The 24848-nt window shown below is 46.6% G+C and overlaps 1 protein-coding gene across 14 annotated transcripts in view; it reads right to left on the reverse strand.

Moving 5' to 3' along the window:
* Positions 1–227: 227 nt before the first annotated feature.
* The window catches only part of Osbpl1a (oxysterol binding protein like 1A), a 183997-nt gene continuing 159376 nt past the window's right edge, over positions 228–24848 (reverse strand). For all 14 annotated transcript variants that reach the window (XM_076554750.1, XM_076554747.1, XM_076554746.1 and 11 more), the window contains 10 exons: positions 15917–16051; positions 13969–14066; positions 11473–11655; positions 7908–8015; positions 7375–7464; positions 7053–7179; positions 3920–4036; positions 3342–3465; positions 1913–2003; positions 228–345 (listed from right to left, as the gene is read on the reverse strand). In XM_076554750.1, coding sequence (XP_076410865.1) covers positions 243–345; positions 1913–2003; positions 3342–3465; positions 3920–4036; positions 7053–7179; positions 7375–7464; positions 7908–8015; positions 11473–11655; positions 13969–14066; positions 15917–16051 — 1176 coding nt within the window. In that variant the 3' untranslated portion in view covers positions 228–242. The remainder of the gene's footprint in view (positions 346–1912; positions 2004–3341; positions 3466–3919; positions 4037–7052; positions 7180–7374; positions 7465–7907; positions 8016–11472; positions 11656–13968; positions 14067–15916; positions 16052–24848) is intronic.

Below are 24848 nucleotides of genomic sequence, written 5' to 3' on the forward strand. Positions count from 1 at the left end.
AGCTGAGTGTTAGACTAGGTATAGACTCCGGCACATGGGGGGACAGGGCAGCACCTCCATCGGCTGCTCACTTTGCATCAACAGTACTCCACGTCAGCAGACACGAGGCAGAGCGCCTCCTTCCCCGCCTACCTTGTGGGGTGAAATGCAAATCATAGAGGAGTAGAAACAAGGGGGAATTTTTAAAAACTTAAGCTTAAGACTTAATGTAGATTAGCCAGACACCGTGACTTCTCTGCACTTTAATAAATATCAGGCAGATTGAAGTAATTTCTGTCCCAGTAGCTGCCAGAGTAAATCCAGTCCTGTGCTCCATTGTGAGGGTTAGGACCTTGATGGAACCACCTGTCCAACGAGAAAGCATAAAATGTAGAGAGCAAATGTCTCAAAACCCACAAAATACTGTTGTTTAACTAGATTACAGTAGTAATTTCCTCAGAGACCCTAAAGAAGAGATAGCTTCTCTAGTCAGAGAATATGTATCCACACTATTCGAAAGGGTCTGTAGTCAAAAGTTGTTACTAACTAGATCTACAGCAGTTATCAATGAGTACTGTGATCTGTCCTCTTGGGGTCACCCATGAGGAGGCCTTCTGTGATGCAATCAGGAATAAGGAATTAGCACATGGGAACACATACCTACAGCAGGCAGGGGTACAGTGCCTGTAGGGTCGGAGGATCACAGGCACCCTCCATTTTACAGGGGAGCTGTCTGTCAGAGCAGTTACACCTGCCGGTGGCCAGGCTTGCAGCGGCAGCAGACAGGTGTGAATTCAAAGGCTGACTTCCCCTCCGATATGCCACGTACGCCCAGCTCTCGATGAACTCAGTCCAGCCTTTACTGGGTCTCAATCTGGATTCCTGGGCTACATCTAGCTTTCATTTTAACTTGTCCTAATTATCAAATGAGCTGCCTGAATCATTTCCCTGCCTCTGGAGAAATGTAGCACCCACGGCAGGTATGGCAGTGCACAGGAAGCCAGCATCTGGGAGCAGCTTTTACACTGTGCTTCAGAGTTTAGGGACCTGAGGTACTTACAGGAAAGGGACCCCTTTGCTCAACCACAGCAGCCATTTGCCTGGGTTTTATACCCACATGTCCTTTACTCATTCTTTGACAAAAGCTATTATGTGAATAAATCCAGAACATTTGGGGTAGAAGCTGTAACAGCATTTCTAGATCTTTTTTAACATTTACTTAAGTGGATCACAGATTAGCAGTTACCAGGGACTCTAATAAAACAACTACTAGGTAACTCCTAGCCCAATCAAAAAGTCATTTGATACTGTCTAAAATATTACTTTTTCTAAACCCTAATTTTAGCATGTATAACCCCTTATGTTTGGAAAAGATACTCCCTAAATTAATGATGCATGATACATGAATGATCCTGTAATTTACTCATAGATGTGAGCAAATAATTTTCATGTCCAAAGCTAAATCTGCATTGTACTCTCCCTTTTCAATATTGAAGGAATGTTGGATAGGGAGAAAAAAAGAAATTGGCTTAACTAATCTCACCTGTAATGACTGTGCAAAAACACTCTAACTTTAACTTCTCCAGTCATTTCTCTTTCACAAACACAGCTCTTGGTTTTTACCACTTTAATACTGTACTCTGGAAACCATGTCCTCTGAGACCTGGAGCAGACCAGCAGGGCTCTGGGCCCTTGCCCTGTGGTTCACACACAGCAGCAGACCAGCAGGGCTCTGGGCCCTTGCTCTGTCTCACACACAGCAGACCAGCAGGGCTGTGAGCCCTTGCCCTGTGGTTCACACACAGCAGCAGACCAGCAGGGCTCTGGGCCCCTGCCCTGTGGTTCACACACAGCAGCAGACCAGCAGGGCTGTGGGCCCTTGCCCTGTGGTTCACACACAGCAGCCTTCTAAGCCACAGAGTAGGGCACATACCTTGTCTTCCAGTCTTCTTCTGACTTGGACCTGTTTTTGCGAGCTGCTCTTTGTTTTTCCTCAAGCCGTTTCTTTTCTTCACTAGCTTGATCTAGAAAATAAGGCCAGTGGAAAGTAAGTTCTGCTGAGAATGCCAGGCCTGGGCTAAGGACAGGGACTACAGCAGCACTGTCCTCACGGACCCTCAGCACTATAATCAAGACACGGTCCTGACGCACACTGGTGCCGGCTGGTGGCACCTGTCTGCAATCTCAGATGTTTGGAAACTGAGGCAGGAGGACCCTAATTCAAGGCCAGCTTGAACAACTTAGTAAGACTCGTTCTCAAAAAAGTAAAACAGAGAGCTAGAGATGTATCCCAGTAGTAGTTCATGGGATGTATGAAGGCCCACGATCAACCCCCAGAACCAACCAAATAAATAAGACAAAAGAATTAACATTCTCTAGACTAATCATAGGAAGAGTTGGCATCTGGCAGTCGTGTATTTTTGTTTCTTCACCTTTTACTGTGTAAGACTTGCATACATGTGTATAATGTGCTTTGATAAATGCCACCTAGCAGCCCCTGCTTTTACCAGAAACAACACGCTTATTTTCACAGCCACAAATATTAGGCTAAAACGCTTCAATGAAAACCTAGTAGAAAAAACTGAATAAAAGTGAGGTTATTGGCCGGGCGTTGGTGGCGCACGCCTTTAATCCCAGCACTCGGGAGGCAGAGCCAGGCGGATCTCTGTGAGTTCGAGGCCAGCCTGGGCTACCAAGTGAGCTCCAGGAAAGGCGCAAAGCTACACAGAGAAACCCTGTTTCGAAAAACCAAAAAAAAAAAAGTGAGGTTATTGAAAATTCTGAGTGATACCTCAGAGATTTCCTTCAGTCCATTTCTAAGTAATTCAAACAGCTTTACAGATCCTTTGTTGTGTCTCTCTGTAGAGAGAACCCTGATACACACACACTGAAGAGACAGTCTGTACTGTCCAAGGCTTCCTGTGCATGTTGCAAATGCACCACCACCTCAGTAAAACTGCTATTTCCCTGGGGGGAACGCCCCCTTGTGAGGTCGACTGAGTCGTCACAAGTCTCACAGTTTAGGACTGTGTGTGACTGAAGAGGAAGCCATGCTCAGGAGGCTCACAGGTGAACTCTGAAGACAGAGGTCTGTAGAGCACAGTTCAAGGTCGCCAAGTGTCCTCTGCCGGGCACTTCTCTAGCCACACCCAGCGCAGTGTACTCCACACGGAGGAGCACGTTCAAGCAGTGACTTTGAGTTTACGTAAGGCTGATCTCAGATTTTCAAACTTAAAACCAAAGTTGCTAGACTTTAGCATCAAAGTCTCTAAGAGGCTAAAACCCTGAGTACTGCAACGCCGAGGGAGACCAGGAAGGAAGTGACCTGGAAGCCCCGCCCACCCTGGGGGCGGGCCCCTCACCTATCTCTCCATTCTCCATGGCTCTGATGTCAGGCCGCAGCCTACAGTCAGTTTTAGGAATCACACTCTCCATCTCCTTGTCTACTTCATTCAAAACCATTGCAAAGCTGGTAAAATTATACATCTGAAACATAAACAAGCAGTCAAGTCAACAGCCGCCAAGACCAGCACAAAGCCCGGAAGGAAGGCATCTGATCTGGCAGTGACACCTCCCGTGGCCGGGTGCGGGTCAGCCTTTCTCAGAGGACAGCGCTAATGGCCCTCACCTCTATCTGCACCACCCTTGGATCTTCAGCTCACAGCAGACCTCCCAGGACAGCACACCCACACCCACTCTCTTCCTTCATTAAAATCATGCCCTGCTGGGGCTGGAGGGTCTACACTGGTCAAGCATATCAGTCTGTTTAACAAGGGTGAGACCCCCAATGAAGATCCATCCAGCCCACCTCCCGGCTTGACAGAGCGCCCTCTGGTTAAGGGGGAGTGTGACATAAAAGGACACAGGCTCTGCTGCCTGAGGAAGGGCACCATGCAAGCTGGATGCTAACAGTTCCTGGATTTAACAGGCCCATGCTCACCTGAGCAGAGTTAGGAGGCCTCGGGGCTATCCTCCACAGGAGCACACTTCCAGGAATAATGAAGACGCTCTCAGAATCTGGCACCGGCATTTCATCAGACTCCTCAGACGAACTTGTCTAGAAGGCGAAGCAAGGTTTTAAATATACAACTATGTGCTCTGAAGACTGAACAAGGTCTCATAGCATACACAGAAGAGCTGAGACTCCTAGTCCAAAAGCATCTCTCCAAAAGGTTAGACAGAGGATGTGCAGGCACCCAGCCCAGGGCAGGAGGATCTGAAAGGCCTCAGCTCCCATGGTGTCCTTAGCTTCTGGGAACTACCCCTGGAGCTTAGGCTGGCTGTCAATCACCTCTGCCCTATGACTGCAAAGGGCATCCCTGGCTCTCCAAAGCAACACAGGCAGTCCCGAGATGCAGGTCAGCCAGGAGGCTGCAGGCCGGAGTAACTGAGCAAGCCTGGGACCGCAGCAGGAAGGAGTTAGGAGCAAACCCAGAAGGGGATGAGAAGACGCGCCTGGTCTTAAGGCACCTGGAGGCAGAATGAGGCGGTCACAGCTGCCTATCCAGACCCTGGGGAAGCCCTGGACAGAGCAGGGCTGCTGTCATGCTGTGTGTCCCTGCTCCTGCCACGATGACAGATGCTGGCGTCCGGGACTCGCAGGCATCGTCCACTACCCTTCTTCTTCTTCTTTTTTTTGTTTTTGGTTTTTCGAGACAGGGTTTCTCTGTGTAGCTTTGTGCCTTTCCTGGGACTCACTTGGTAGCCCAGGCTGGCCTCGAACTCACAGAGATCCACCTGGCTCTGCCTCCCGAGTGCTGGGATTAAAGGTGTGCACTACCACTGCCTGGCTACCCTTCTTTACTACAGTGTTCAAGTCTCTAGTCTTTTAAACACAAATGACAAATATTTACTGAAGAAGTTAGAAAAGCTCAGGGCTGGGAGGCAGCGTGGTCCAGGAAGAGCCCGACAACCCGAGAGCCCCACACTAAAGGCACAGCCAACACACTACACACACTGGAGAGGCCAAAGCCAATGCACACACACATTTGAGAACAGAAGGTCACACACTGGGCCACTTAGCCAAACTCATCAATGACACAGAACCAGAACCAGCAGGCTTCCGCCATGCAGCTGACAAAAAGAAGACCTGACAAAAACGTCAGGCGGAAAAGGAACCAGTGGCTTCCTCGGCCTCCCTCCCCATGGACCAGACCTCTGCTGCTCTGTGTTTAGTCTTCGCTGATTGGACCTTGAGAAGCTGTTAGTACCATAAAGGAAAACACAAAGAACTCAAAGATTTAGAAGGGCCGGTCAAATCCTCAGCATCAGTTGACCAAACGCCAGCTTCTGGTTGAGGCACGTTCAGTGAATACACAGTGGGACCAACAGCGAGGTGTGGTGTGGGACCAGTAAAAGCTGCCCGGGAGCATGGGAGTGTGTGCAGACAGCAGCAGCCACAGGAGGGCTGCGCCCTGGATGGGAGAAGGCAGGCCAGGGACGGAGCGGGAGGGAAGGCTGCTCTTCCATAAAGAATAGAGTAGAAGAGCATCCTCCGGAAGTGGCCACCACATGATGTAGGAGGGTTGGACGTCAAGTGGATGGAGGCTGTCTTTGCCAAGTTCCTTCTCTTAGCGGAGGGCGGCCATGCAGTCTGTGTCTGTGACTTGGGGTTCGGGGACATTTCCTCCTTCATCCTACTAAGGTATCCTGCCAAGGGCAGTGGGTGGAGCTGAACATGAAGAGTTGGGCACAGGCAGGTGCAGGGCAGGGCAAAGCAGACCAAAGCTGTGCGCTCCGGCGGCCATCACACAAACTGTCCCTCAGACCCAGTGCTAGCTCCTAAGTTACAGAGTCACAAAAATGAAGGTGCCATCTGCCTCTGAAAAAAACAAGAGCTTCTCACACCTCTGGATGCCTAAGAGTTAACGAAGAGACGCCAGAAGTGGAGGCTCTCATGTGTAACAAAGTAAGCCGGACTCTGACAGGCAGCACACACTTCCCCTCACACGGATGATCTACACACCCACGCACACCCACGCACAGCCGTGCACACCATGAAAGTAGAAGTGGGGGTATTTAGGAGGAAGGAGGGCAAGAAGAGAACAGGAAACAGGAAGGAAAGAGGGTGATGAGGGAGGAAATGCGAGCAAATACATGTATGGAGAGGTCAAAAGAAAACTCATCATTTAGTATGCTAATTAAAATAATTTTTTAAAAAAGAAAGAAATATCTGAGTGTGGGATCAGGGCTAAAAGGCCACACATCTAGTGAGCCACGAGAGAGTGCCTGGCTGGCAGACGGGCACATTGGAGCAAAGAGGACTTCATTAATCTCCCTGAGAGCACAGGCTGATCTGAGACCTTCACAAAGTCCACCGATACCTCCACTCCTCTAGGAGAGGTGCTGTCAGGACACCCATTGTAGAGGTGACATTCAGAGACCGAGGGTTAGGAGTGATCTGAGCTTCCACTGCTCACAGATGAGAGATTGCTTCTAAGCCATGGTCCCCACTTCTCCTGGCCAGGCTCCCAACGGGCATTTCCTGTCCTATTGGTACAATCTTTCTTCAGTTCATAGCAACTGATCACAGGAAGGAGACACCCGTCTGCAGAACGCCAAAGCATGCCTGTAGCCAGGGAGCAAGCCTTGTTCTTATCTGTGACTGGGACAAACACTGCTCCACAAACAGGAGTGTTCATCACAAAGACAACAGTCGGACTGTGACGGCGTTAACACCAGAGATACAGTGATCGAGAGCACCGAGCTAGGTAGAGCTCACAAATGTGAGCCATCGCTCCGGAGTAAAGCTTACCTCCGCAGATCATTTCTACTGTTAACACACAAGTATGAGAGGCAAAACCCACCACTGCACCATCAAGATGGGCACCGACTTTCCAAAGTGACACCAATCAAGTGGGTACTCCACGCGGAAGGGAGCCACTGCCCCAGCCACCAGAAGCTCAAGCCTGCTGTTTTCCACTGAGGAGGACAGATAACTGTTCCTTCACAAGATGCAAGGACGTGAATCCATGTGTGAGCAGCACTGTCAGACTGGGCCCGGGGACAGGCGGTTCCAGGAGGGTCTGTTCACATACAAGAGCCCGGCTGCCGGCACCCCGGCACTGTGTTACCTGTTTGCTGTTCTTCTTCTCTTCCGTGTTTTTCTTATCGTTTTTTTTGTAAGCGTCGAAAGTGGCGGGGTCAACGCTGTACAAGCACTCCGTCCACTTCCCGTAGAGAGCACAGAGCTTCTTTTTGCTGGCGAGAGAAGGTGTTGTTAGTCACCAATTCAGCCCGTGTTGTGCTATAGTTACCGTTACTATATTTTATAAGTCCATCCTTTAATGAAATAGATATTCGGACTTTTCTGTTATTTGAATGCCTGTTTATCAGGCAGCATACTTTAAATATCTAAATAAGCATTTGCAGTCAACATTGAAAAAGAAACCTTACCTTTTATCTTGTATGTAGCCTTCAACTTTGTGTAATTCCTTGCCAAAAAGACCACATGGCTTAAAATTCAACACACACTTGTCCCCGGTCCTACAAAGGAAAGGCGAAGTTCGCATGATCACGCAATGCCAAGGAAGCAGTTGGGAACATGAGGGTGGCCTTCCTGGTGGCAGCACTGGTGACCGACTCTCCACCACGTCCCCCATGAGCACTGCCTGCACAAGCCCAGAAGCATCCACAGAAAATCAGTGACAGAATCTGAAACTAATTTTTCCAACTAACTCCACACTGCTCCTCCCTCACCTACCCTACCCTGAATAAGTGCCACAGAGATGTCAGCAGGTGATGGGCAGCAGGCCGAGACCCGGGGAGGCCCAGGGTCCGCCCAGTCTGTCTACACAGAGACGTCAGCAGACATTATTTTAAAGGGAAGGGCTTCTCTTCACTCAGGAGTTAAATTCCCACCAGCAGTAAAGCCTTTGGAAGAGACTGACGTGAGGAAGAGCTCAGGCACGAGCCTGAGTGCGCCTTACTTGTGGTTTATGATCTCCACATTGCCGTACTGTTCGATCCAGAGTTTGCCCACGATGATGTTGTGCACACAGCAGGTGGGGTTTGTCCATGTGTATGCTTCGTTGTGTCTAAAAAACAACCCCAAACCCAGAGAGGTAGCTGAGAAGAACCATTTAGTCTAAAACTGAGGTTTCTTCAGGTGCCATTCAGGATAAGAAAGCAGGCTGGGGAGCTGGCTGGGGTGACATGCCTGCTGCAGAAGCACAAGGACCTGGGTTCAATCCCCAGCACCGTGTGAAAGCAGGGTGTGGCATGCACCTGTAACCACAGCAATGGAAGCAGGCACATGGGCAGATGCCAGGGGCCTACTGGTTCCAGTCAGTGAGACACTGTCTCAAAAATACAGTCAACAGCAATAGAAGAACTCTGATAGAGTGACCTTTGGTCTCCACACACACCCCCAAACACATAGGCACACACATACATGCATGACACCCACACTGATATTAATTCATGGTAAAACAGAGATTACCTGCCCATTCTTATTGTTTTAAAAATAAACTATATACTAACTGAATGCCCCTAATTCAAAAGTTCAAACTCCCAAACTCTCAAATGCTTGCAAACTGACACAAAAATAAAAAAGCCTTTGATTCCAGAGCATTTGGATCTTGGACTTTCAGATAATATGTTCATTCAACTGGTAAGATCTACACAGACATTCCAAGACCCAAAGTCTCCTAAATATGGACTAGTTGTCTCCTAAGCCTTTCTGAAAAGGAATATTCAACCTGTATATCATTCAAAAGTTTGGTGAAACATGAACAGAAAAATTAGAGGTATAAAATAAAAATGAAGGTCCATTTGGCATTTTCCAGAGAAGGTCCCTTCCAGTTTACCCTAAACTAACTCAAAACTCATAATGGTACAGATCCTTTACTTTTGAAAAAAAAAATGTTTTTGTTCTTTGCAGAGTGGTAGTTATTTCAGGGGGTCTTTATATGTTCTAGACAATAACCCTTTGTTAGGGTACGCCATTTCCAATAGTCTATAGCTTATCTCTTATACCCCGCATAGTGTAATTCAGAAAGAGCTTTAAACTTAGTCCAGTTTTTAAACTGGATTTTGTGCATTGGGCTTTTCACACTGTTTATGTGAGAGATTTCTACCTAACACCAACTCCTAACCATTTCTGTTTTCTCCCAGAGCTTTCTAGTCTGCCGTTCTTCGTCTGTGATTTACACTGACCGCGTCTCTGTGGAGCCCACTTCCGGACTGTCTCCCCTACCCCACTGCTGCCACCACCGAGGTGTCTCGCGGTGACTGTAAATCTCGGTCTCAGCCCAGCATCTCTTAGTGTTTCTTGCTCCTTTTCAAAATTGTCAGCAGTTTTAGCTGTTCTATTTCATTTGCTTTTCCGTATAAATTTAGAATCAACTCCTTTATGCCTACAGAAAATACCCGGGGCTTAGGGAGACAGCTCTTAAGCACTTGCTGTAGTGTAAAGACCAGAGTCTGCACCCCAGTACCCCCATAAATGTATTTATCACTCTTGTATTCAGGAAGTGGAGACAGGTATCCCCTGGGTGGGCTGGCTGGCTAGATTAGCTCATCAGTGAGTTCTCGGTTCAAAGGGGGGATCCTGCCTCAATATATAAACTAGAAAATGATCAAGGAAGATGATGTTAACCCTTGGCCTACACGCCTACACACACACACACACATGCACACGCACACGCACACACGTACACGCACACACGCACACGCACGAACACAGACACACGTGAACATGAATACACACACACATCATCATCATCATCCAGAGACTCTGATCTGGTTTTAGAGAGACTACTTGTAGGTCACTGGGAAGAACCAGCATCACACTGGATCGAGGCTCCGGGGGTATCCCTCCGTCATGGCAGTTTCAGCATCCAGCCTCCTGCATATCTCATCTTCATGCTGCTCCTGAGCGTCCTGGTCACTATTTCCCTTGCTACATTTTTCAGTCCTAAAATGCCCAAAACTACGTCAATGTCTTTGCTAGAACAGCTGTCTGTCTGTTCATCTTCAGCAACAGTAGTGACAGCTACTTCTAACTCTGGGTCATCCTGGGGTTAGAAGCTGTTGATTGCCCTTCACTGTGAGTTGAGTTTTTTTCAGTTTCTTAGTAAAGCCAAATATTCAGAATTATATTCAGAATACTTGAGTTTTATGAGATTTGCTATTCTCTTTAAATCTAGAGAATACTGACTTTTTTTTTAAAGATTTATTTATTCATTATGCATACAGTGTTCTGCCTGCATATACAGCTGCAGGCCAGAAGAGGGCACCAGATCTCATTACAGATGGTTGTGAGCCACCATGTGGTTGCTGGGTATTGAACTCAGGACCTTTGGAAGAACAGTCAGTGCTCTTAACCTCTGAGCCATCTCTCCAGCCCGAATACTGACTTTTGATTGGAGGCAATGAACACAATGTCAGGCTGTAAACCCTGACCCTCCTCCTCCGTCACCTTTGTCGTCCTGATTCTGGTGTCACTATAATTTCCAGTCTTTGTAACGCTCCTCAGAAGATCCCTCAACTGCCATGCAGTCCACGGCCACCCAGTGGTCAGATCTCCGGGCCTTTGGTATACCATTTGGGCGAAGGCCGTGGAGACTGGTGTAGGAGAGGTGGTACCCCTTCCCCGACACACGTGTGTGTTCCAGAATACCACCTCTGCCCTTAGACTGGGGTTTGAGCTCTCGGCCTACCTCTGGGACAGGAACGATAGTTCTTAGTCCTTTATGCAGTCCCTGCGCTGTGGAGTGTTTTCTCAGGAGCAGATTCTGTGGTTGAAGCAGCAGCAGGCTACTATAGGAGAGTGCCAGAGGCCTGGGCAGTGGTTGGGGAGGCTAGGAGGTAAACCAAGCCAGAATCGTCTTTGTGACTCTGAGGGCTGCTTCTGGGATCTCTAAGGAGAGACAAGGTCTCTCTTGGGACCTCTTTTGCCTTCATCTAATGCCACTGTGTAACCTGCCGCTCAGACTCTCAGCAAGGAGGAAATACAAAACCAGGAATCTCACTGCGGCTGGCTGTCCCCAGGATTTAACTTTTCTCCCCATCTGCTGTCCTTCCTGTCCACAGCCCCAGGAGGGTGCTCTGTGGCTCCTGCCCAGGGTCTCTGGCCCCAGTGGGCAGGTGGGGGAGGGCGGAGTGCATGTGAGCTTACTTAGAAATGCCTAGGCTTTGAAAGTCAATCCTGCAGAAGAGAGCTCAAACAACCCAGTGTCCAACAAGTCACACAACTGTCACCTGAAAAGATTCAGAGTGGATTAATTTCCAAGAATCCTTTAAACAAAACACGGGCACCATGGTATCCAATGGTTCTGTAAGCTGCCATAGAGTTAATCCTACCTGCCTAACAGCTGATCCAGCCTGGCGGACAGTGGCTACTGCCGCGCTTCCAGGAGTCCTTCGGGGGCAGACGTGAACACTCGGTGGCACTGTTTCTTTCCTGTCCCCAGCTAGAACGGCACAGTCTGTCTGTGCACGTGCAGACACACAAGCAGACACACACAGAGGGAAGGACTCTGCTCCACTTACTCTAAAAGCTCCAAGGTGATCGTTCCTTTGGGTTCCGCTTCTACACTCTTCCCCCAGAACTTCAGCTTGGGGTAAATTGAGCCATGGAAGATGAAATCGTTGTTTAGCCCTTCTGCGTGGAATGCACTGATTGGGGGGTGATGGCTGACCTGTTCTGAGATGAGTCTAAATCCAAGGTCATCTCTTAAGATTAGAAGAAATAGGAAAAAATGCATTGTTTCAATTAACTGTCACTGAATGTGTTAAAATAGTCAGGAAAACGTTCAGTGACGAAAAACAATTTTCATTATCATCCTGTTACGTTGCACCCTACATAAGGAACAACACAGACCTAACCTAAGCTCCTTGTCTGATCATGGAGCCAGCTGCTTACACATGTTAAATACAGGACATCCACAGGAGCTTGGGCGATTCATGGCTGTGGTCTGAATGTGCAATGTTCCCGCAAGCTTGTGTTTTCGAAACCTTGGTCCCCAGCTGGTGGCACTGTTTTGGAAGGCTGTGGGACTTTTAGAAGGTGAAGCCTTAACCGAGGGAATCACTGAAGGCTAGCTGGAAGGTCTGATAGCTTCCTGGTTGCAGAAGCAATAGAACCGGCCTCCACACATCCCTGCCACGTCTTCCCATGCCACTGCATCCTCTCCAACTGTAAGGCAAAGCAAGCTCTTCCTCCTTGAAGATGCTCTTGTTTTGGTTACAGTAACAAGAACAATGACTACTACTGTGAGTGCCACGGCTCTGAGGGGCAAGGAGCCAAGAACTACCACAGAGTTACATGGCACAACACACCTCTCACCAGAGATTCACTGAGAAGAACAGGAGGAGGGGGGCTGCCTCTGCGCAGGAAAGAAGCAGCAGGCTTCACACAGAGTTTGGGGGGGAAGGGAGAGCTTTCCAGGGTGGTCTGGCATTGATGGGATTTTTAGTCTGATCTTGGGGAAAGATCTGGGATTGGTGGGGTTCTGTGGCTTGATCCTGGGCCAACCTCAGAGATTGGTGGGGTTCTGTGGCATGATCCTGGGCTTTTTTTCTCTGTATGGTGGAGCTTGGCTGCCTGCACCTTGAGGGACTAGAAATAGCAGCTGGCAGGTAGCAGAGTAGTCTGGGGACAGGGCCTGGTCACTCATACCTCAAGGGGCTTAAAACTACAATTACTCATCAGATGTAAAACATCATTCCTTTTATACTGAGATAGTGAAACAAGGCATTTCTATTTATAATATTTACAGGATAAATATGAACAAAATAAGAAAAGGGGGAAGACAGAGAAAAGACAAAGCCAAATGAATCCCCTAGTTACATATAAACAACAAACCAAATGAATCCCTAGTTACATATAAACAAGCTAGTGCAGGAATCCTATCCAGTGACTGCTTAAAGGTGATAGACGCACGTTAATATGGGCATGGTGTGTGTGTGTGCGTGTGCGTGTGCATGAGTGTGTGTGTGTACCCATATATATATGGGGGTGGGGTGGGGAGACAATGTCTCATTGTGTAACCTGACTGGCCAGAACTGGTAGACTAAGCTGGCCTCTAACTCAGACATGTGCTACCATTCCTAGTGTGCTAGTTGGTTTTTGTCAACTTGACACAGACCCAGACATATCTGGGAAAAGGGAATCTTCCTGTGAAAATGAACTCCATAACATCGGCCTATTGGCAAGCTCTGTAGAACAGTTTCTCCATCAATGGCTGATGTGGGGGGACCCGCTCACTGTGGTGGTGCTGCCCCGGGGGTGAGTGGTCCTGGAGACTGTAAGAAAGCAGGATGAACAAGCAGACCATAAGCTGCTCTGCTCATGGTCTTCTTCAGTCCCTGCCTCCAGGTTCCTGTTGTGAGTTTCTGCCCTGCTAGTTTTCTGTCAACTTGACACAAGCTAAAGTCATCTGAAAGGAGGGAACCTCAATTAAGAAAATGCTTCTGTAAGACTGGGCTGTAGGCAACCCTGGAGGGCATTTTCTTAATTAGTGATTGATGGGGGAGGGCCCATCCCATTGTGGGTGGTACCATCCCTGGGCTGTGATCTTGGGTTAAACAAGAAAGCAGGCTGAGCAAGCCTGTGAAGAGCAGCCCTCCATGGCCTCGGCAGCAGCTCCTGCCTCTGGGCTCCTGTCCTGCATGAGTTCCTGTCCTCACTGCTTTTGATGATGAGCTGTGATATGGAATGTGAGTGAAATAAACCTTTTCCTCCCAGAGTTGTTTTTGGTCATGGTGTTTTATCACAGCAACAGAAATTCTAAACCCCGGATCTACCTTAAAAAGGAGGACAGTTAATCCTGGAGGGTCAGGAACACTGAAACCTTGCAACTGTTTTTTATGGTGGTATAATGCATGTCTACTTTTGTAGACACCGACATCAAAATAACTAATGTGTTCCAGTCACAAATAATTGTTTAGGGAAACTCAAAATACCCATCTTCCTTAATTGAAAAATAAATCTATGTAAGTCATCCGCGTTCAACACGCCATTCCGAATGGAGCCGAAGGCCTCACCGGACTAGCTCGTAGGTCTCCCCCAGGAGCGGGTTGAAGGGCTTTCCAGTCCGCTCCCACTGCGAAGCCACGGCAGACACCGCAAACGCTGCCACACACTGCAACAGAGGAGAGCACCGCGTTAACGCTGGTCACGACCCGCAGGGCCGCAGCTGCACAGGCGACAGCGACCGACCCAATTATCTCGTGCCTTGATCAGTCTGGGTTTTAACATGGCTTTCTCAGGCTACTGTGGAAGCCTCACTTAGGACGGCAGTCCCTGATCTCTTCCTGTAGTGCTCGGCTCAGGCCAGGCCCTTATGACAGCCTGTGAGAACTCTACTTGGGCCAAGGACTTTCAAGACTCTGTAAGCCGGTGACTTCCAATATGCTGAAGTTGTGTATGTAAAAGTTCTAATATGTACATTCTAAAAACCTCTATATGTAAAAGTTTTTAAAACTTGAAATCCCAGATGTCTCTCAGTATTTGGGAGGGACTGGGTCTCACACACCCCCCAGGTGTCCGTCTGTGGCTACTCAAGCCTCAAAATGGCACAGCATGTGCTTTTAACTTACACAATCCTCTTGTATAGACTACATATTTTCTAGTTATTTATAGTATCTAACACAATGTAAACAATGTTATTTCATTCACAGAATGATGGCAAAGAAAAGTCTACATATTCAGTTAAAGGTATAGTTTTATTCTGCACACAGTGTGGATCTGAGGTTGGCTGAATCTCTGAATGTGCAGCCTATGGATACAGAGCACCAGTTATACATTTAGAATTGAGAAAAAGAGATGTAAAACTAAACAATGTCATTGGTGTTAAAGCCAATCTGGTTGACTAGTTTTATGTCAACCTGACATAAGCTAGAGTCATTTGGGAAAAGGGACCTTAACTGCGAAACTGTCCAGACCAGGCTGTCCTGTGGTCAAGCATGTGGTGCATGTTCTTGGTTGATGACTTATGTGAGGCCCAGCCTATTGTGGGGGTGCCACCCCTAGGCTGTGATCGTAACCTACAAGACAGCAGGCTGATCAAGCCGTGAGGAAAAGCCAGTCAGCAGCACCCTCCACAGCCCCTGCATCAGCTCCTGCTCCAGGTTCCTGCCCTGGCTTCCCTGATGTGGAACTGTAAACTGAAATAAACCCTTTTCCTCTCCAAGATTTTTATGGACATGGTGTTTTATCACAGCAACAGAAACCCTGGATGAGATTCTAAAGAAGTTAAAAACCTACTAAGTGAAGGAAAGAACAGAGAGACACTGCTTTGTCTGAAGAGCACTGCACCTACTGTACTTGACCTGTGTCTCAACATCCATGTACACCACACAAACATCTTTGATTTTGAAAATTAAAAAGTTCAACATCTTATTACTTGAGTGCTTATGAACAGGCATACTAGAACATACCTCCAGCTTAAACATGTGTTTGTAACTATATTCATCCTTTATGAGAAGATCCTCAATAAAGTTTGAAATAAGAAATGTCGATTTCCTCATCACACATGCTACCTTCTAAACTGAAGACTTGGGAAAAACTTGCAACAGCCAAGTGTGGCTGTGTGACCCTTTCTATGACTCTTGACATTTCCATCAGTCTTCACTACAGTGACAATCCCAAGGAGATGCCAGGGGGACTGGATGCAAAAAAAAATTTTTTTTTTTTCAAGACAGGGTTTCTCTGTGTAGTTTTGGTGCCTGTCCTGGAACTCACAGAGATCCGCCTGCCTCTGCCTCCTGAGTGCTGGGATTAAAGGTGTGGGCCACCACCGCCTGGCTGCAAAAGGCTCTTAAGCTCTGAGAATATCCTGCCCAGCTGGACTTGACACCAGTAGACACATGTGTGAGCATCTATGCCAGTGTCTGCATGTGTGTGACCACGTGTGTTTGTGGGTGGGTTGGGGAGGAGGTGGGAAACAAGTCTCTGAGACTTACACTTCTCCCAAGGTCACTTGCCACATACCTGCATCCTTTCCACAGGATCGGAAAATGAACTGGCTTTGTGGATGAGGTAAGTGTGCTCCATGTATTCAGTCAGCCGTTGCAGGAAGCTCAGAGGTTCATTAAATATGACTGGCATTGTGATCTTAGACAGTTCCTATTAGGAAGAAACCAACTGTTAGACCAGTGTTATACCAGCGAGTGTGGCTGCCGCTGCTTTATGTAACGTGTTCCTGAAAAAGAAGCAAGAGAAAAGTCCAACTCAAGAATTAAACCTTAATTAAAACCAGCTCAGCTTCATAAATCTTTACAAGTATCTGATAGTATGGAGTATCTAGCAATACAAGAAAACACGGACCAAACATTCTTCCTGGCTGCACAGAACGCCCAATGTAATGTAAGCATGAGTCGACGGCAGTGATAACTCTACCTCAGACCAGCCCTGGAAGTGGTTAACAGTGACGGAGACACAACACCATCTTCACACTGGTGTCGGAAGCTCACAGGGGACAGAGGTGGCTCTGGCACACAGGGTTATGGCATCAGCAAACAAAACGCCGTCAGAAACTGCCAGGAAAGCCACTAACAAGCAACTCTACACTTTAAGCAACCAACCAAGTCTGTTTTCTTGTCTCACTCTGCAAATCTCCCCTCCAACCCTTCTCATGGAATACTGACCAGCTGAGGCCTCGGGTTGAGTCATGTATCACTGGTAGCTCAAATAAACCCATGCTGATCACAATACACCTAAGTTCATCTTACAAAAACCCAACTTATTAGTAGATGTATTTATTGTGTGGGGATGTATGTACAGATGTGTGTGTACCACAGGGCACATGAGGAGGTAGAAGTCAGTTCTCTCCACCCACCATGCGGGTCCTGGGAGCAACAGGTCGTCATGCTTCACAGCAGGCACCCTATCCCAGCAAAGCCGTTAGCTGGCTCTCATTCATCTTGTACCAGTGGACTAAGGATCAGTCACACACCACTTTTGTGAGCAATCTCTAAAAGAAATTCGAGGTCATTTTTGGCTGATGCTGTGCTTTTCTGAGCATAAGTATGGGAGACTTCAGAAGGTTATCCTTGTTTAACAAATAAAATGATATTACATCCCCCTCTGCCAACTCACACACTGGACAAGGCTCTCTGACATGGAAAAGCCACCTTTCAACTCGTTTCCCATGTACTGCCAGCAAGGTCCATCATAGGTACTTTTAAAAAAATGTCATTAAGTAACAAACTCCTCTTGGTATTCTAGAATGTTTCCCTTGGAAATCTAGCTACTATCACCTGGCCAGGTGGACAGTCCTAGGTGCAATCCAGGATGAATGCCACCAGACTCAACTCTAACTCTTCCTTACATCTGCTTCTTACTTGCTTGCACAATTAAAATTACATGCAGCCTTCACAAAACTGCCACCAAATGCATTTAAAAACAACCAGAAAATGTAGAATACGCAAGTAGCAGCTCAACATATTAAAGAGCATGTTCCTGCTGCCTCACTAGGGAGAGGAGGAAGAAAGGGAATCTGTACAGAGAAAGAAAAGAAGAAGGTTCAGCCGAGATCTCATTAAACCCAGAGCCGCTGTGGGATAAGTCACAGACAGTGGGACCACCCAGGCTCGTTCCAATCAAGAAGTTCCAGGCTCTCCTTCCTTCCTTTCTTCCTTCCTTCCTTCCTTCCTTCCTTCCTTCCTTCCTTCCTTCCTTCCTTCCTTCCTTCCTTCCTTCCTTCCTTCCTTCCTGCCTCCCTCCCTCCCTCCCTCCCTCCCTCCCTCCCTCCCTCCCCTCTGTCTTTCATGAATGAGTGCTCTATTTGCACATATAACTTTATGCTGGAAGAGGGTGTCAGATCTCATTACAGATGGTTGTGAGCCACCATGTGGGTGCTGGGAATTGAACTCGGGGCCTCTGTAAGAGCAGCCAGTGCTCTTAACTGCTGAGCCATCTCTCCAGCCCCCTGTACTCTACTTTTTTCTTTTTAAAGGCATGATACACAGTATTCTTGGTATAAAGTAAACTACAGGGCTGGTGGAACGGCTCAGTGGGTGAGAGCGTTTGCCACTCAAGTGCAAAGACCTGAGTGCAAATCCTGAGCACCCATGTAAAACGCGGGTGTGGCCAGGCACGTGTCTGTAACCCTAGTGCTGTGGAGATAAGAAGACAGAGGGCCTTGATGGCTGCCAGTCTAGCTCCAGGTTCAGTGAAAAACCTGTCTGTCTCATGGGAGTAAGTCAGAAAACAGAACAGGACATCCAAACGCGCACGCACGCACGCACGCACGCACGCACGCACGCACACACAGTAAAATCTGAAAACGTCTCTTCCTCTCCTTTCCCCACCCTCCCAGAGATAATGCTCCAGCACACTCAGGATCAGATCGAGGTGTGTGTGTGTTCATGTGTATACATATACAGGTCTACGCAAAGGAGAAGGAAATTCTTTTGACGTTTGGCATCAGCTCTATGTATTGCCACTATACTTTCACTAGGTTTTTTGGGGGTGGGTACTACATACATGTTAAGACCACTAAATCAAATCAGCTTAACCCCTGCCTTCAGGTTAACTTTGTTAACTCTAATTTTGACCAAATCCAACTTTGTGCCACTTTCTTCAATGATCACGCTAACAGCATTTAACGTAACACATAGGTGACAAAAACAGTTTACAGAACACTCAGACCAGTTCTGGACACACTAGTAAACAACACACATATTACTTAATTAAAACACTTACAATATGCACCTTCCATGAAGTGTTTAACCCTGTGTCTTCCGTAACACAGGCATATTTAGCTTCAAGTAGACTTCTCTATGGAGAGTCGAGGTCAGTTCTGCTCAGGTGAAATGTTAGCAAATACGATGGAGCAAAACGTCTCCTGAATGCATGCCAAGCCAAGCGTCCACTCCTGCTGGAGTGGCCAGACCTTCGGCATCCAAGGTGCCAAAGGAAGTGCACGGCACTTCCCTTCGCTCAGCCAGGTCACTCTTACTCAACAAGTCCTTAACCGAGCACCTCTGGGGCCACACTCTCTCAGGCACCGAAACTCCTAACCTCGCTCTCGTCACTACACTTCCCTAACAGATGTCCAGGCCCAGTTCCGGTTTGTCCTCCTTAGGCATCCCAGTGCTCACCTAATTTCTGTTCCTTCAGGAGTGTGACCATCCAAAGCTCACAATTTAACATTTGATCATGCTAGATTACATTATCCTGTTTTATGTGTACTGATCATCTTACCCATGCTAAGTAATAACAATTTGTGTGTGAGTGTGTGTGTGTGTGTGTGTGTGTGTGTGTGTGAGTGTGTGAGTGTGTGTGTGTGTGTGTGTATGCACTACATGTACGTCCTGGTGTCTAGAGGTCAGAAGAGGGCACTGAATTCCTTGGAACTGGAGCTATGGACGGTCCATGTAAAACATATGGGTGCTGGTCCTTGAACCTGAGTCTTCTGGAAGAGCAATACACTTAACTGCTGAGCTTCCCCTCCAGCCCCAGGAGAGTATTCTATACCCTGGATGTTACCCTCGAGGAGGGTACACTCCAAGTGCCTGTGCCCTGGTGCACTTAGACATCGCCATTCTCCTTGACCCAAGTTTATTACTTCTAAGTAGCTGTCACCAGGGACCATCTCCCCTGCCCTTCACCAGACTACTTAGATTCGTGGAGACAAGGGTCTGTTTACTGACACACTAGTTAACAGGCTATGCAGAGTGGGAGAGGATTACATTAGAAAGAAAAGGAGCAAGGGACTCTGAGGGACACCAGTCAGAGTACACTCCACAGATAGACCAACAGAGGGACTTTGACAACTCTTACAACTTCAACAATTTTTATACAAACCTAAAACTGTTCTAAAAACATAAGGTTTGAAGAGCAAAGTTTGATTAATCATATTTAAGGAAATTACCTTTCTGGTTTTCTTTGATAGAAAACACATAGTTACCATCACCTATAATAAGAGTATGCTGTCCCCAATGGAAGAATAGGCATTATAGAAAATATGACACTGTTAATTAATAACATTATTGTTATTTTAGATTTATATCACTTTGAGTAGTTGTCAATTATTTATGTTTCAAAAGTTGTTATGATTGTTTATCTCGCTTAAAAAAATATTCAAGGGCTGGAGAGATGGCTCAGCGGTTAAGAGCACTGACTGCTCTTCCAGAGGTCCTGAGTTCAATTCCCAGTACCCACATGGTGGCTCACAACCATCTGAAATGAGATCTGGCACCCTCTTCTGTGTTATAAATAAATAAATAAATAAATCTTAAAAAAAAAAATTCAAGCCTGAAAAATCAAGTCACAAAACAACATAAAAAGAAACATATTTTGTGGTGGCACATGTCTTTTAATTTTAGTACTCATGAGGCAGAGGCAAGTGGATCTCTGTGAGTTCAAGGCCAGCCTGGTCTACAAATTGGATTTCAGGACAGCCAGAGCTGTTACACAGAGAAACTCTGTCTCAAAACAACAACAAAAACAAAACCCCAAACCATAATTTAATTTTGTTACATATATATTTGCACAGAAACATACTACAAGATGGGAACACCAAGAAGATAGCAATGGTTATCTTCAGTTGGTAATGTGGGAATCTTATATGTCTTTTGTCCATATGGAAATAATATAAATTTATTTGAATTTTTACATTGAAAATATATTTTACTCACATAAAATTATACATTGAAATACAAATATAAACATACAATTAAACAGCAGTTATTCTATATTGAATATAATTAAGTGAAAATAAATATTAATAAAAACAGAACATATAAGATCACATATAAAATTATGAAACAAACCTAATGAATATAAGTGCTAATGGTATATTTTAATATGTATAGTATGCCTTTTTCTTATATGTACATGTATTGTTTTGCCTGCATGTATGCATGTGTACCACATGCATTCCTGGGGCCCAGAGAGCCAGACGAGGACATCAGATCCTCTGGAACTGGAGCCACCATGAGGGTACTGGGAACAAACTCAGGTCCTCTGCAAGAGCAGCCAGTGCTCTCTCAACTGCTGAGCCACCTCTCCAGCCCCAAGAATATTTTTTCCCCACTCAAGCTTTCTCTGTGGTAGCAGGCTACATCCGTTTATTTATTCATTTTATTCCACATTCCTTTCCTTGTGTTTTTGTGTATAACCTTTGACACAACCTTGCTTCCACACAACTTTGCAGACAGCAGACACTGTGCACGTTTCTGCTAAACTGTAAAAGCTGGCATTTATTGCTTGCTTAGTGCTCACATTTCCTAAAATGAATGCATACTGCTCTTCTCATCAGGAGTAAAACAAGAGACGTGGTAAACAGAGACCATGAACCTGAGCGAGAACAAGGGGTGGGGGTGCAGGGAGGGGCTGCAGGAAAGGGAAGGGGAAACTATATAATTATATTTTAATTTCAAAAAATAAAAACTATATACCTACCAAGTCCAAAGGAAAGGGGACAGAAGCTAATGACGTCGTACCCAGAGGCTGGCCTGCCTGACAACGCTCACGGGCATCATTTATGCCCGTGACAACGTGGAGAAGAGAGAGCAGCAATCGCACTCGGGCAGTCCACTCCTCCATTCAGAGACCCACGCAGGGCGCAAGAGTGGGCTCTGAACAGGTGGAGTGGGGCTGTCAGAGCCCAGGGCAGCTGCAGCTGCTTTGAATGGTTTTGCAAAAAGAGTTCTGTGATGGGTGGTGGTGAAGAGAGCACAGCACCGTGTCTGTCCTTAATGCCACTTGAAGAGGGTCAAGGTGGTGCCGGGAGATGACCGGTGGTTATGTACATGTTCAATCGTGAGGACTGCAGTTCAGACCCCAACACCCTAAAACAAGCAGTGTCCCACAAATGCACATGTGCACACACACAGATAAACAGAGTCCCACAAATGCATGTGTGCATACACAGATAAAGAGGATCCAACAAATGCACATGTGCACACACACAGATAAACAACAGAGTCCCACAAATGCACATGTGCACACACACAGATAAATAAGAGTCCTACAAATGCACATGTGCACACACACAGATAAACAACAGAGTCCCACAAATGCACATGTGCACACACACAGATAAGCAGAGTCCCACAAATGCACATGTATACACACCTATACATAAACTCATATATAAACAAAAACCAAGTGAAGTCCCACAAATGCATACAAATAAACAACAAACAAAATCTTTGGAGAAAACTTAGAAAGAGATGGTAAGATGAGCTGGCTTGGCACAGTAATTCTTGCTCTGCAACCAGAAGGACAAGAGTTCAGATCCCAACACACAAGCATCAAGTTGGTGTCCTAGAAAATGCCTGTAACACCAGCTCCCCAGGCACAAACACTGGAGGGTCACAGGAGCTGGCTGGCTTCCATCTAGCCAAGAAAAACCTGAGCTCTGGCTTCAGGGCATGAGATTCTTCCCCCAGGATTAAGAGCACAGTGTTAAAAGAAGAATACTAGATGCTCTGGCCTCTGCACATGTTCACAGATGCACCCCTCCCAACACACACACACACACACACACACACACACACACACACACACGCACGCACGCACGCACGCACGCACGCACAGGCACACTCATAGAGACAAATAAATGTAAGGTGGTAAACTTCACATTATATGTATTTCCTGTGAATAAACAATGGGAAAATGTGAGTGAAAAACAATGGGAAAAATTAGTTCCAAGAAGAAAAATCCCCCATTTAGATCACAGGCCTGAACTTTTTCTTCTGTAGCATGAACAAGGCTGACCTTTCATCCTCACAGGGTTTGAAAATATTACATGAACTAATTCATCTAAAATTCTCACAACTGGGCCAGACACACCAGGTGAGCCACAAACGGTTAAAAGGAACAGCACCATTACTAGCAATGCACACCGGCTCTCAGACTCCCCGGGGATTCATGCAGGGTGCCGGGAGCCTGCTGCCTGGAGCACAGCTCACAGGTAGAAACCTAAAAAGCCTCAGAGGGCGGGAAGGCTTCCAGGTCAGCTGGGAGGACCACACAGCAAGGTGCAGGGTGAGCCCCACTCCTAACACAGCAGGGCCTCAGGGCCACTGGAGAAAATTCCATAAGGATGGGCTATTTCCAGGGCAGCTCTCTTCTTGCTTTGTGAAAAACAGATTTATCTTAAAAGAATTGAAAAGATTTATTTATCACAACAACAAAGAATAGCTTTACCTGTAAGTAACTCTAGATGCCCCCATTGGAAAAACACTAGACTAGGAATTTTCACTGCATAAAGTGATGTACTGGGCTGGGGCGTGTGTGTGTGTGTGTGTGTGTGTGTGTGTGTGTGTGTGTGTGTGTGTGTGGTAGTGCTTCCCTGGGGGCTGGCTTGTTATTACGAGGAATCCTGGCTTGGTGACATCAACTCTAAATGATGTGTGTGCCGCTGTTTCCTCACAGGTCTCTACAGGCAAAGGCAAAGGCGCAGAAGGAACAGGTGTGGCCACTGGCCAGGGCTGCCCCACACTGGCTGCCAATGCTTGACTTGCTTCAAGAGTGGGATGTGAACTCACAGGCACATGAGTTTACCTCTAGATTAATGGGCAGATTGTGTTCTAGTACTAAAATCTCCCGAAATTCTTAAAAGTTCTTTGAAAAAAACTTGCAATATAGAGTAATTTAAACACATCTTTATTACAGGAACTCAGAATGTAAACATACAAGAAAATGGAAAGCCAATCATCTTGGCCAAATACAAGATTAAGAAGGAGCTACATGTGATGGCGCACACCTTTACCCCCAGCACTTGGGAGGCAGAGGCAGGTGGATCTCTGGGAGTTGAAGGGCAGCCTGGTCCAGGGATACAAAGTGAGACCCTGTCTCAAAAAACCAAACACACACACACACACACACACACACACACACACACACAGATAGATGATAGATACAAGCACATACAGAGATAGAGAGAGAGACAGAGAGAAAACACACGGGAATGCATGCACACAGTCCAGATGCCACGAAAACATCCTTGATCTCTCAAGAGTACACAACAATCTATTTTAGAGCATGCCAAGTGGCTGCTTTTCTTCCTCCATTGTCTGTAATTAATTAAAAACCATCTTATAGTTGTTTTGGTTTCTAAAACTTACAGTGCCCAAAGTAGACAATAAAAAACAGTGACAAAATATACATTTCCCCTCTGTCCCTTCTAGTCCTTGGTAACTGAAATATACTGTTGCTTCTTTTAATCTAGCAGACCTGAAGGTGGCATCCCCTAGCTATTGTATAAACAAGTTAGCAAGTGTGTGTGCCCCAGTAACGGGAAAATACGTATTCCAAAGTTCAAGCTTCAGGAAGAAACATTAGCTGGAACACTTTTATCACTGAGCTCCAGTCAGCTGGAAAAATTAAATATTTATTTCTGGCAACTCTACCTTGTGACCTGGATAAAACAAAGTTTAAATTTATCCATGCAAATTAATAGCAAGCAATGATGCAACTGAAGGACCTCCTAATTGGAATTGCTCAGCAGTGGAAAAAGTGTAAAGAGAGACAGAAGGAGGGCCATCTCCTCGTTCCAGCACCAAACAAACCACCAGCAAGGCCACGTTTGAGCGTGGCTGAAATGAAAAATACTTTCTAAACATGGAGTCTACCATCTTAGTATGTAAATGTGCAAACAGTCAAGACGTGGGTTATCAAGGGAAAACGTGGGTGTTGGGGTGAGCCTGTCTACCTGTCACTCAGGCAACCACTCAGGAGCCATGTTATGACCCGAGCACTCCACGGGCTTCTGGGTTCTCCATGAATAGTCACGGGCTGGCAGCAGTGTGGGCTATCCTTAGGAGGAGGAAAGATACAAGATGAAGCTGGCCCTGGATCCGTCTTCCACGGTCCCTGTGCTTCCCACTGCTCCAAGGATGGTGGTGATGACACACTGCTCACATGGAAGGCCTGGGAGGGAAACTGCGAGCTCTGATCTGGTGCCAGC

This window comes from Peromyscus maniculatus, chromosome 19 (assembly GCF_049852395.1).
Source record: "Peromyscus maniculatus bairdii isolate BWxNUB_F1_BW_parent chromosome 19, HU_Pman_BW_mat_3.1, whole genome shotgun sequence".
In the NCBI taxonomy this organism is placed as follows: Eukaryota; Metazoa; Chordata; class Mammalia; order Rodentia; family Cricetidae; genus Peromyscus; species Peromyscus maniculatus.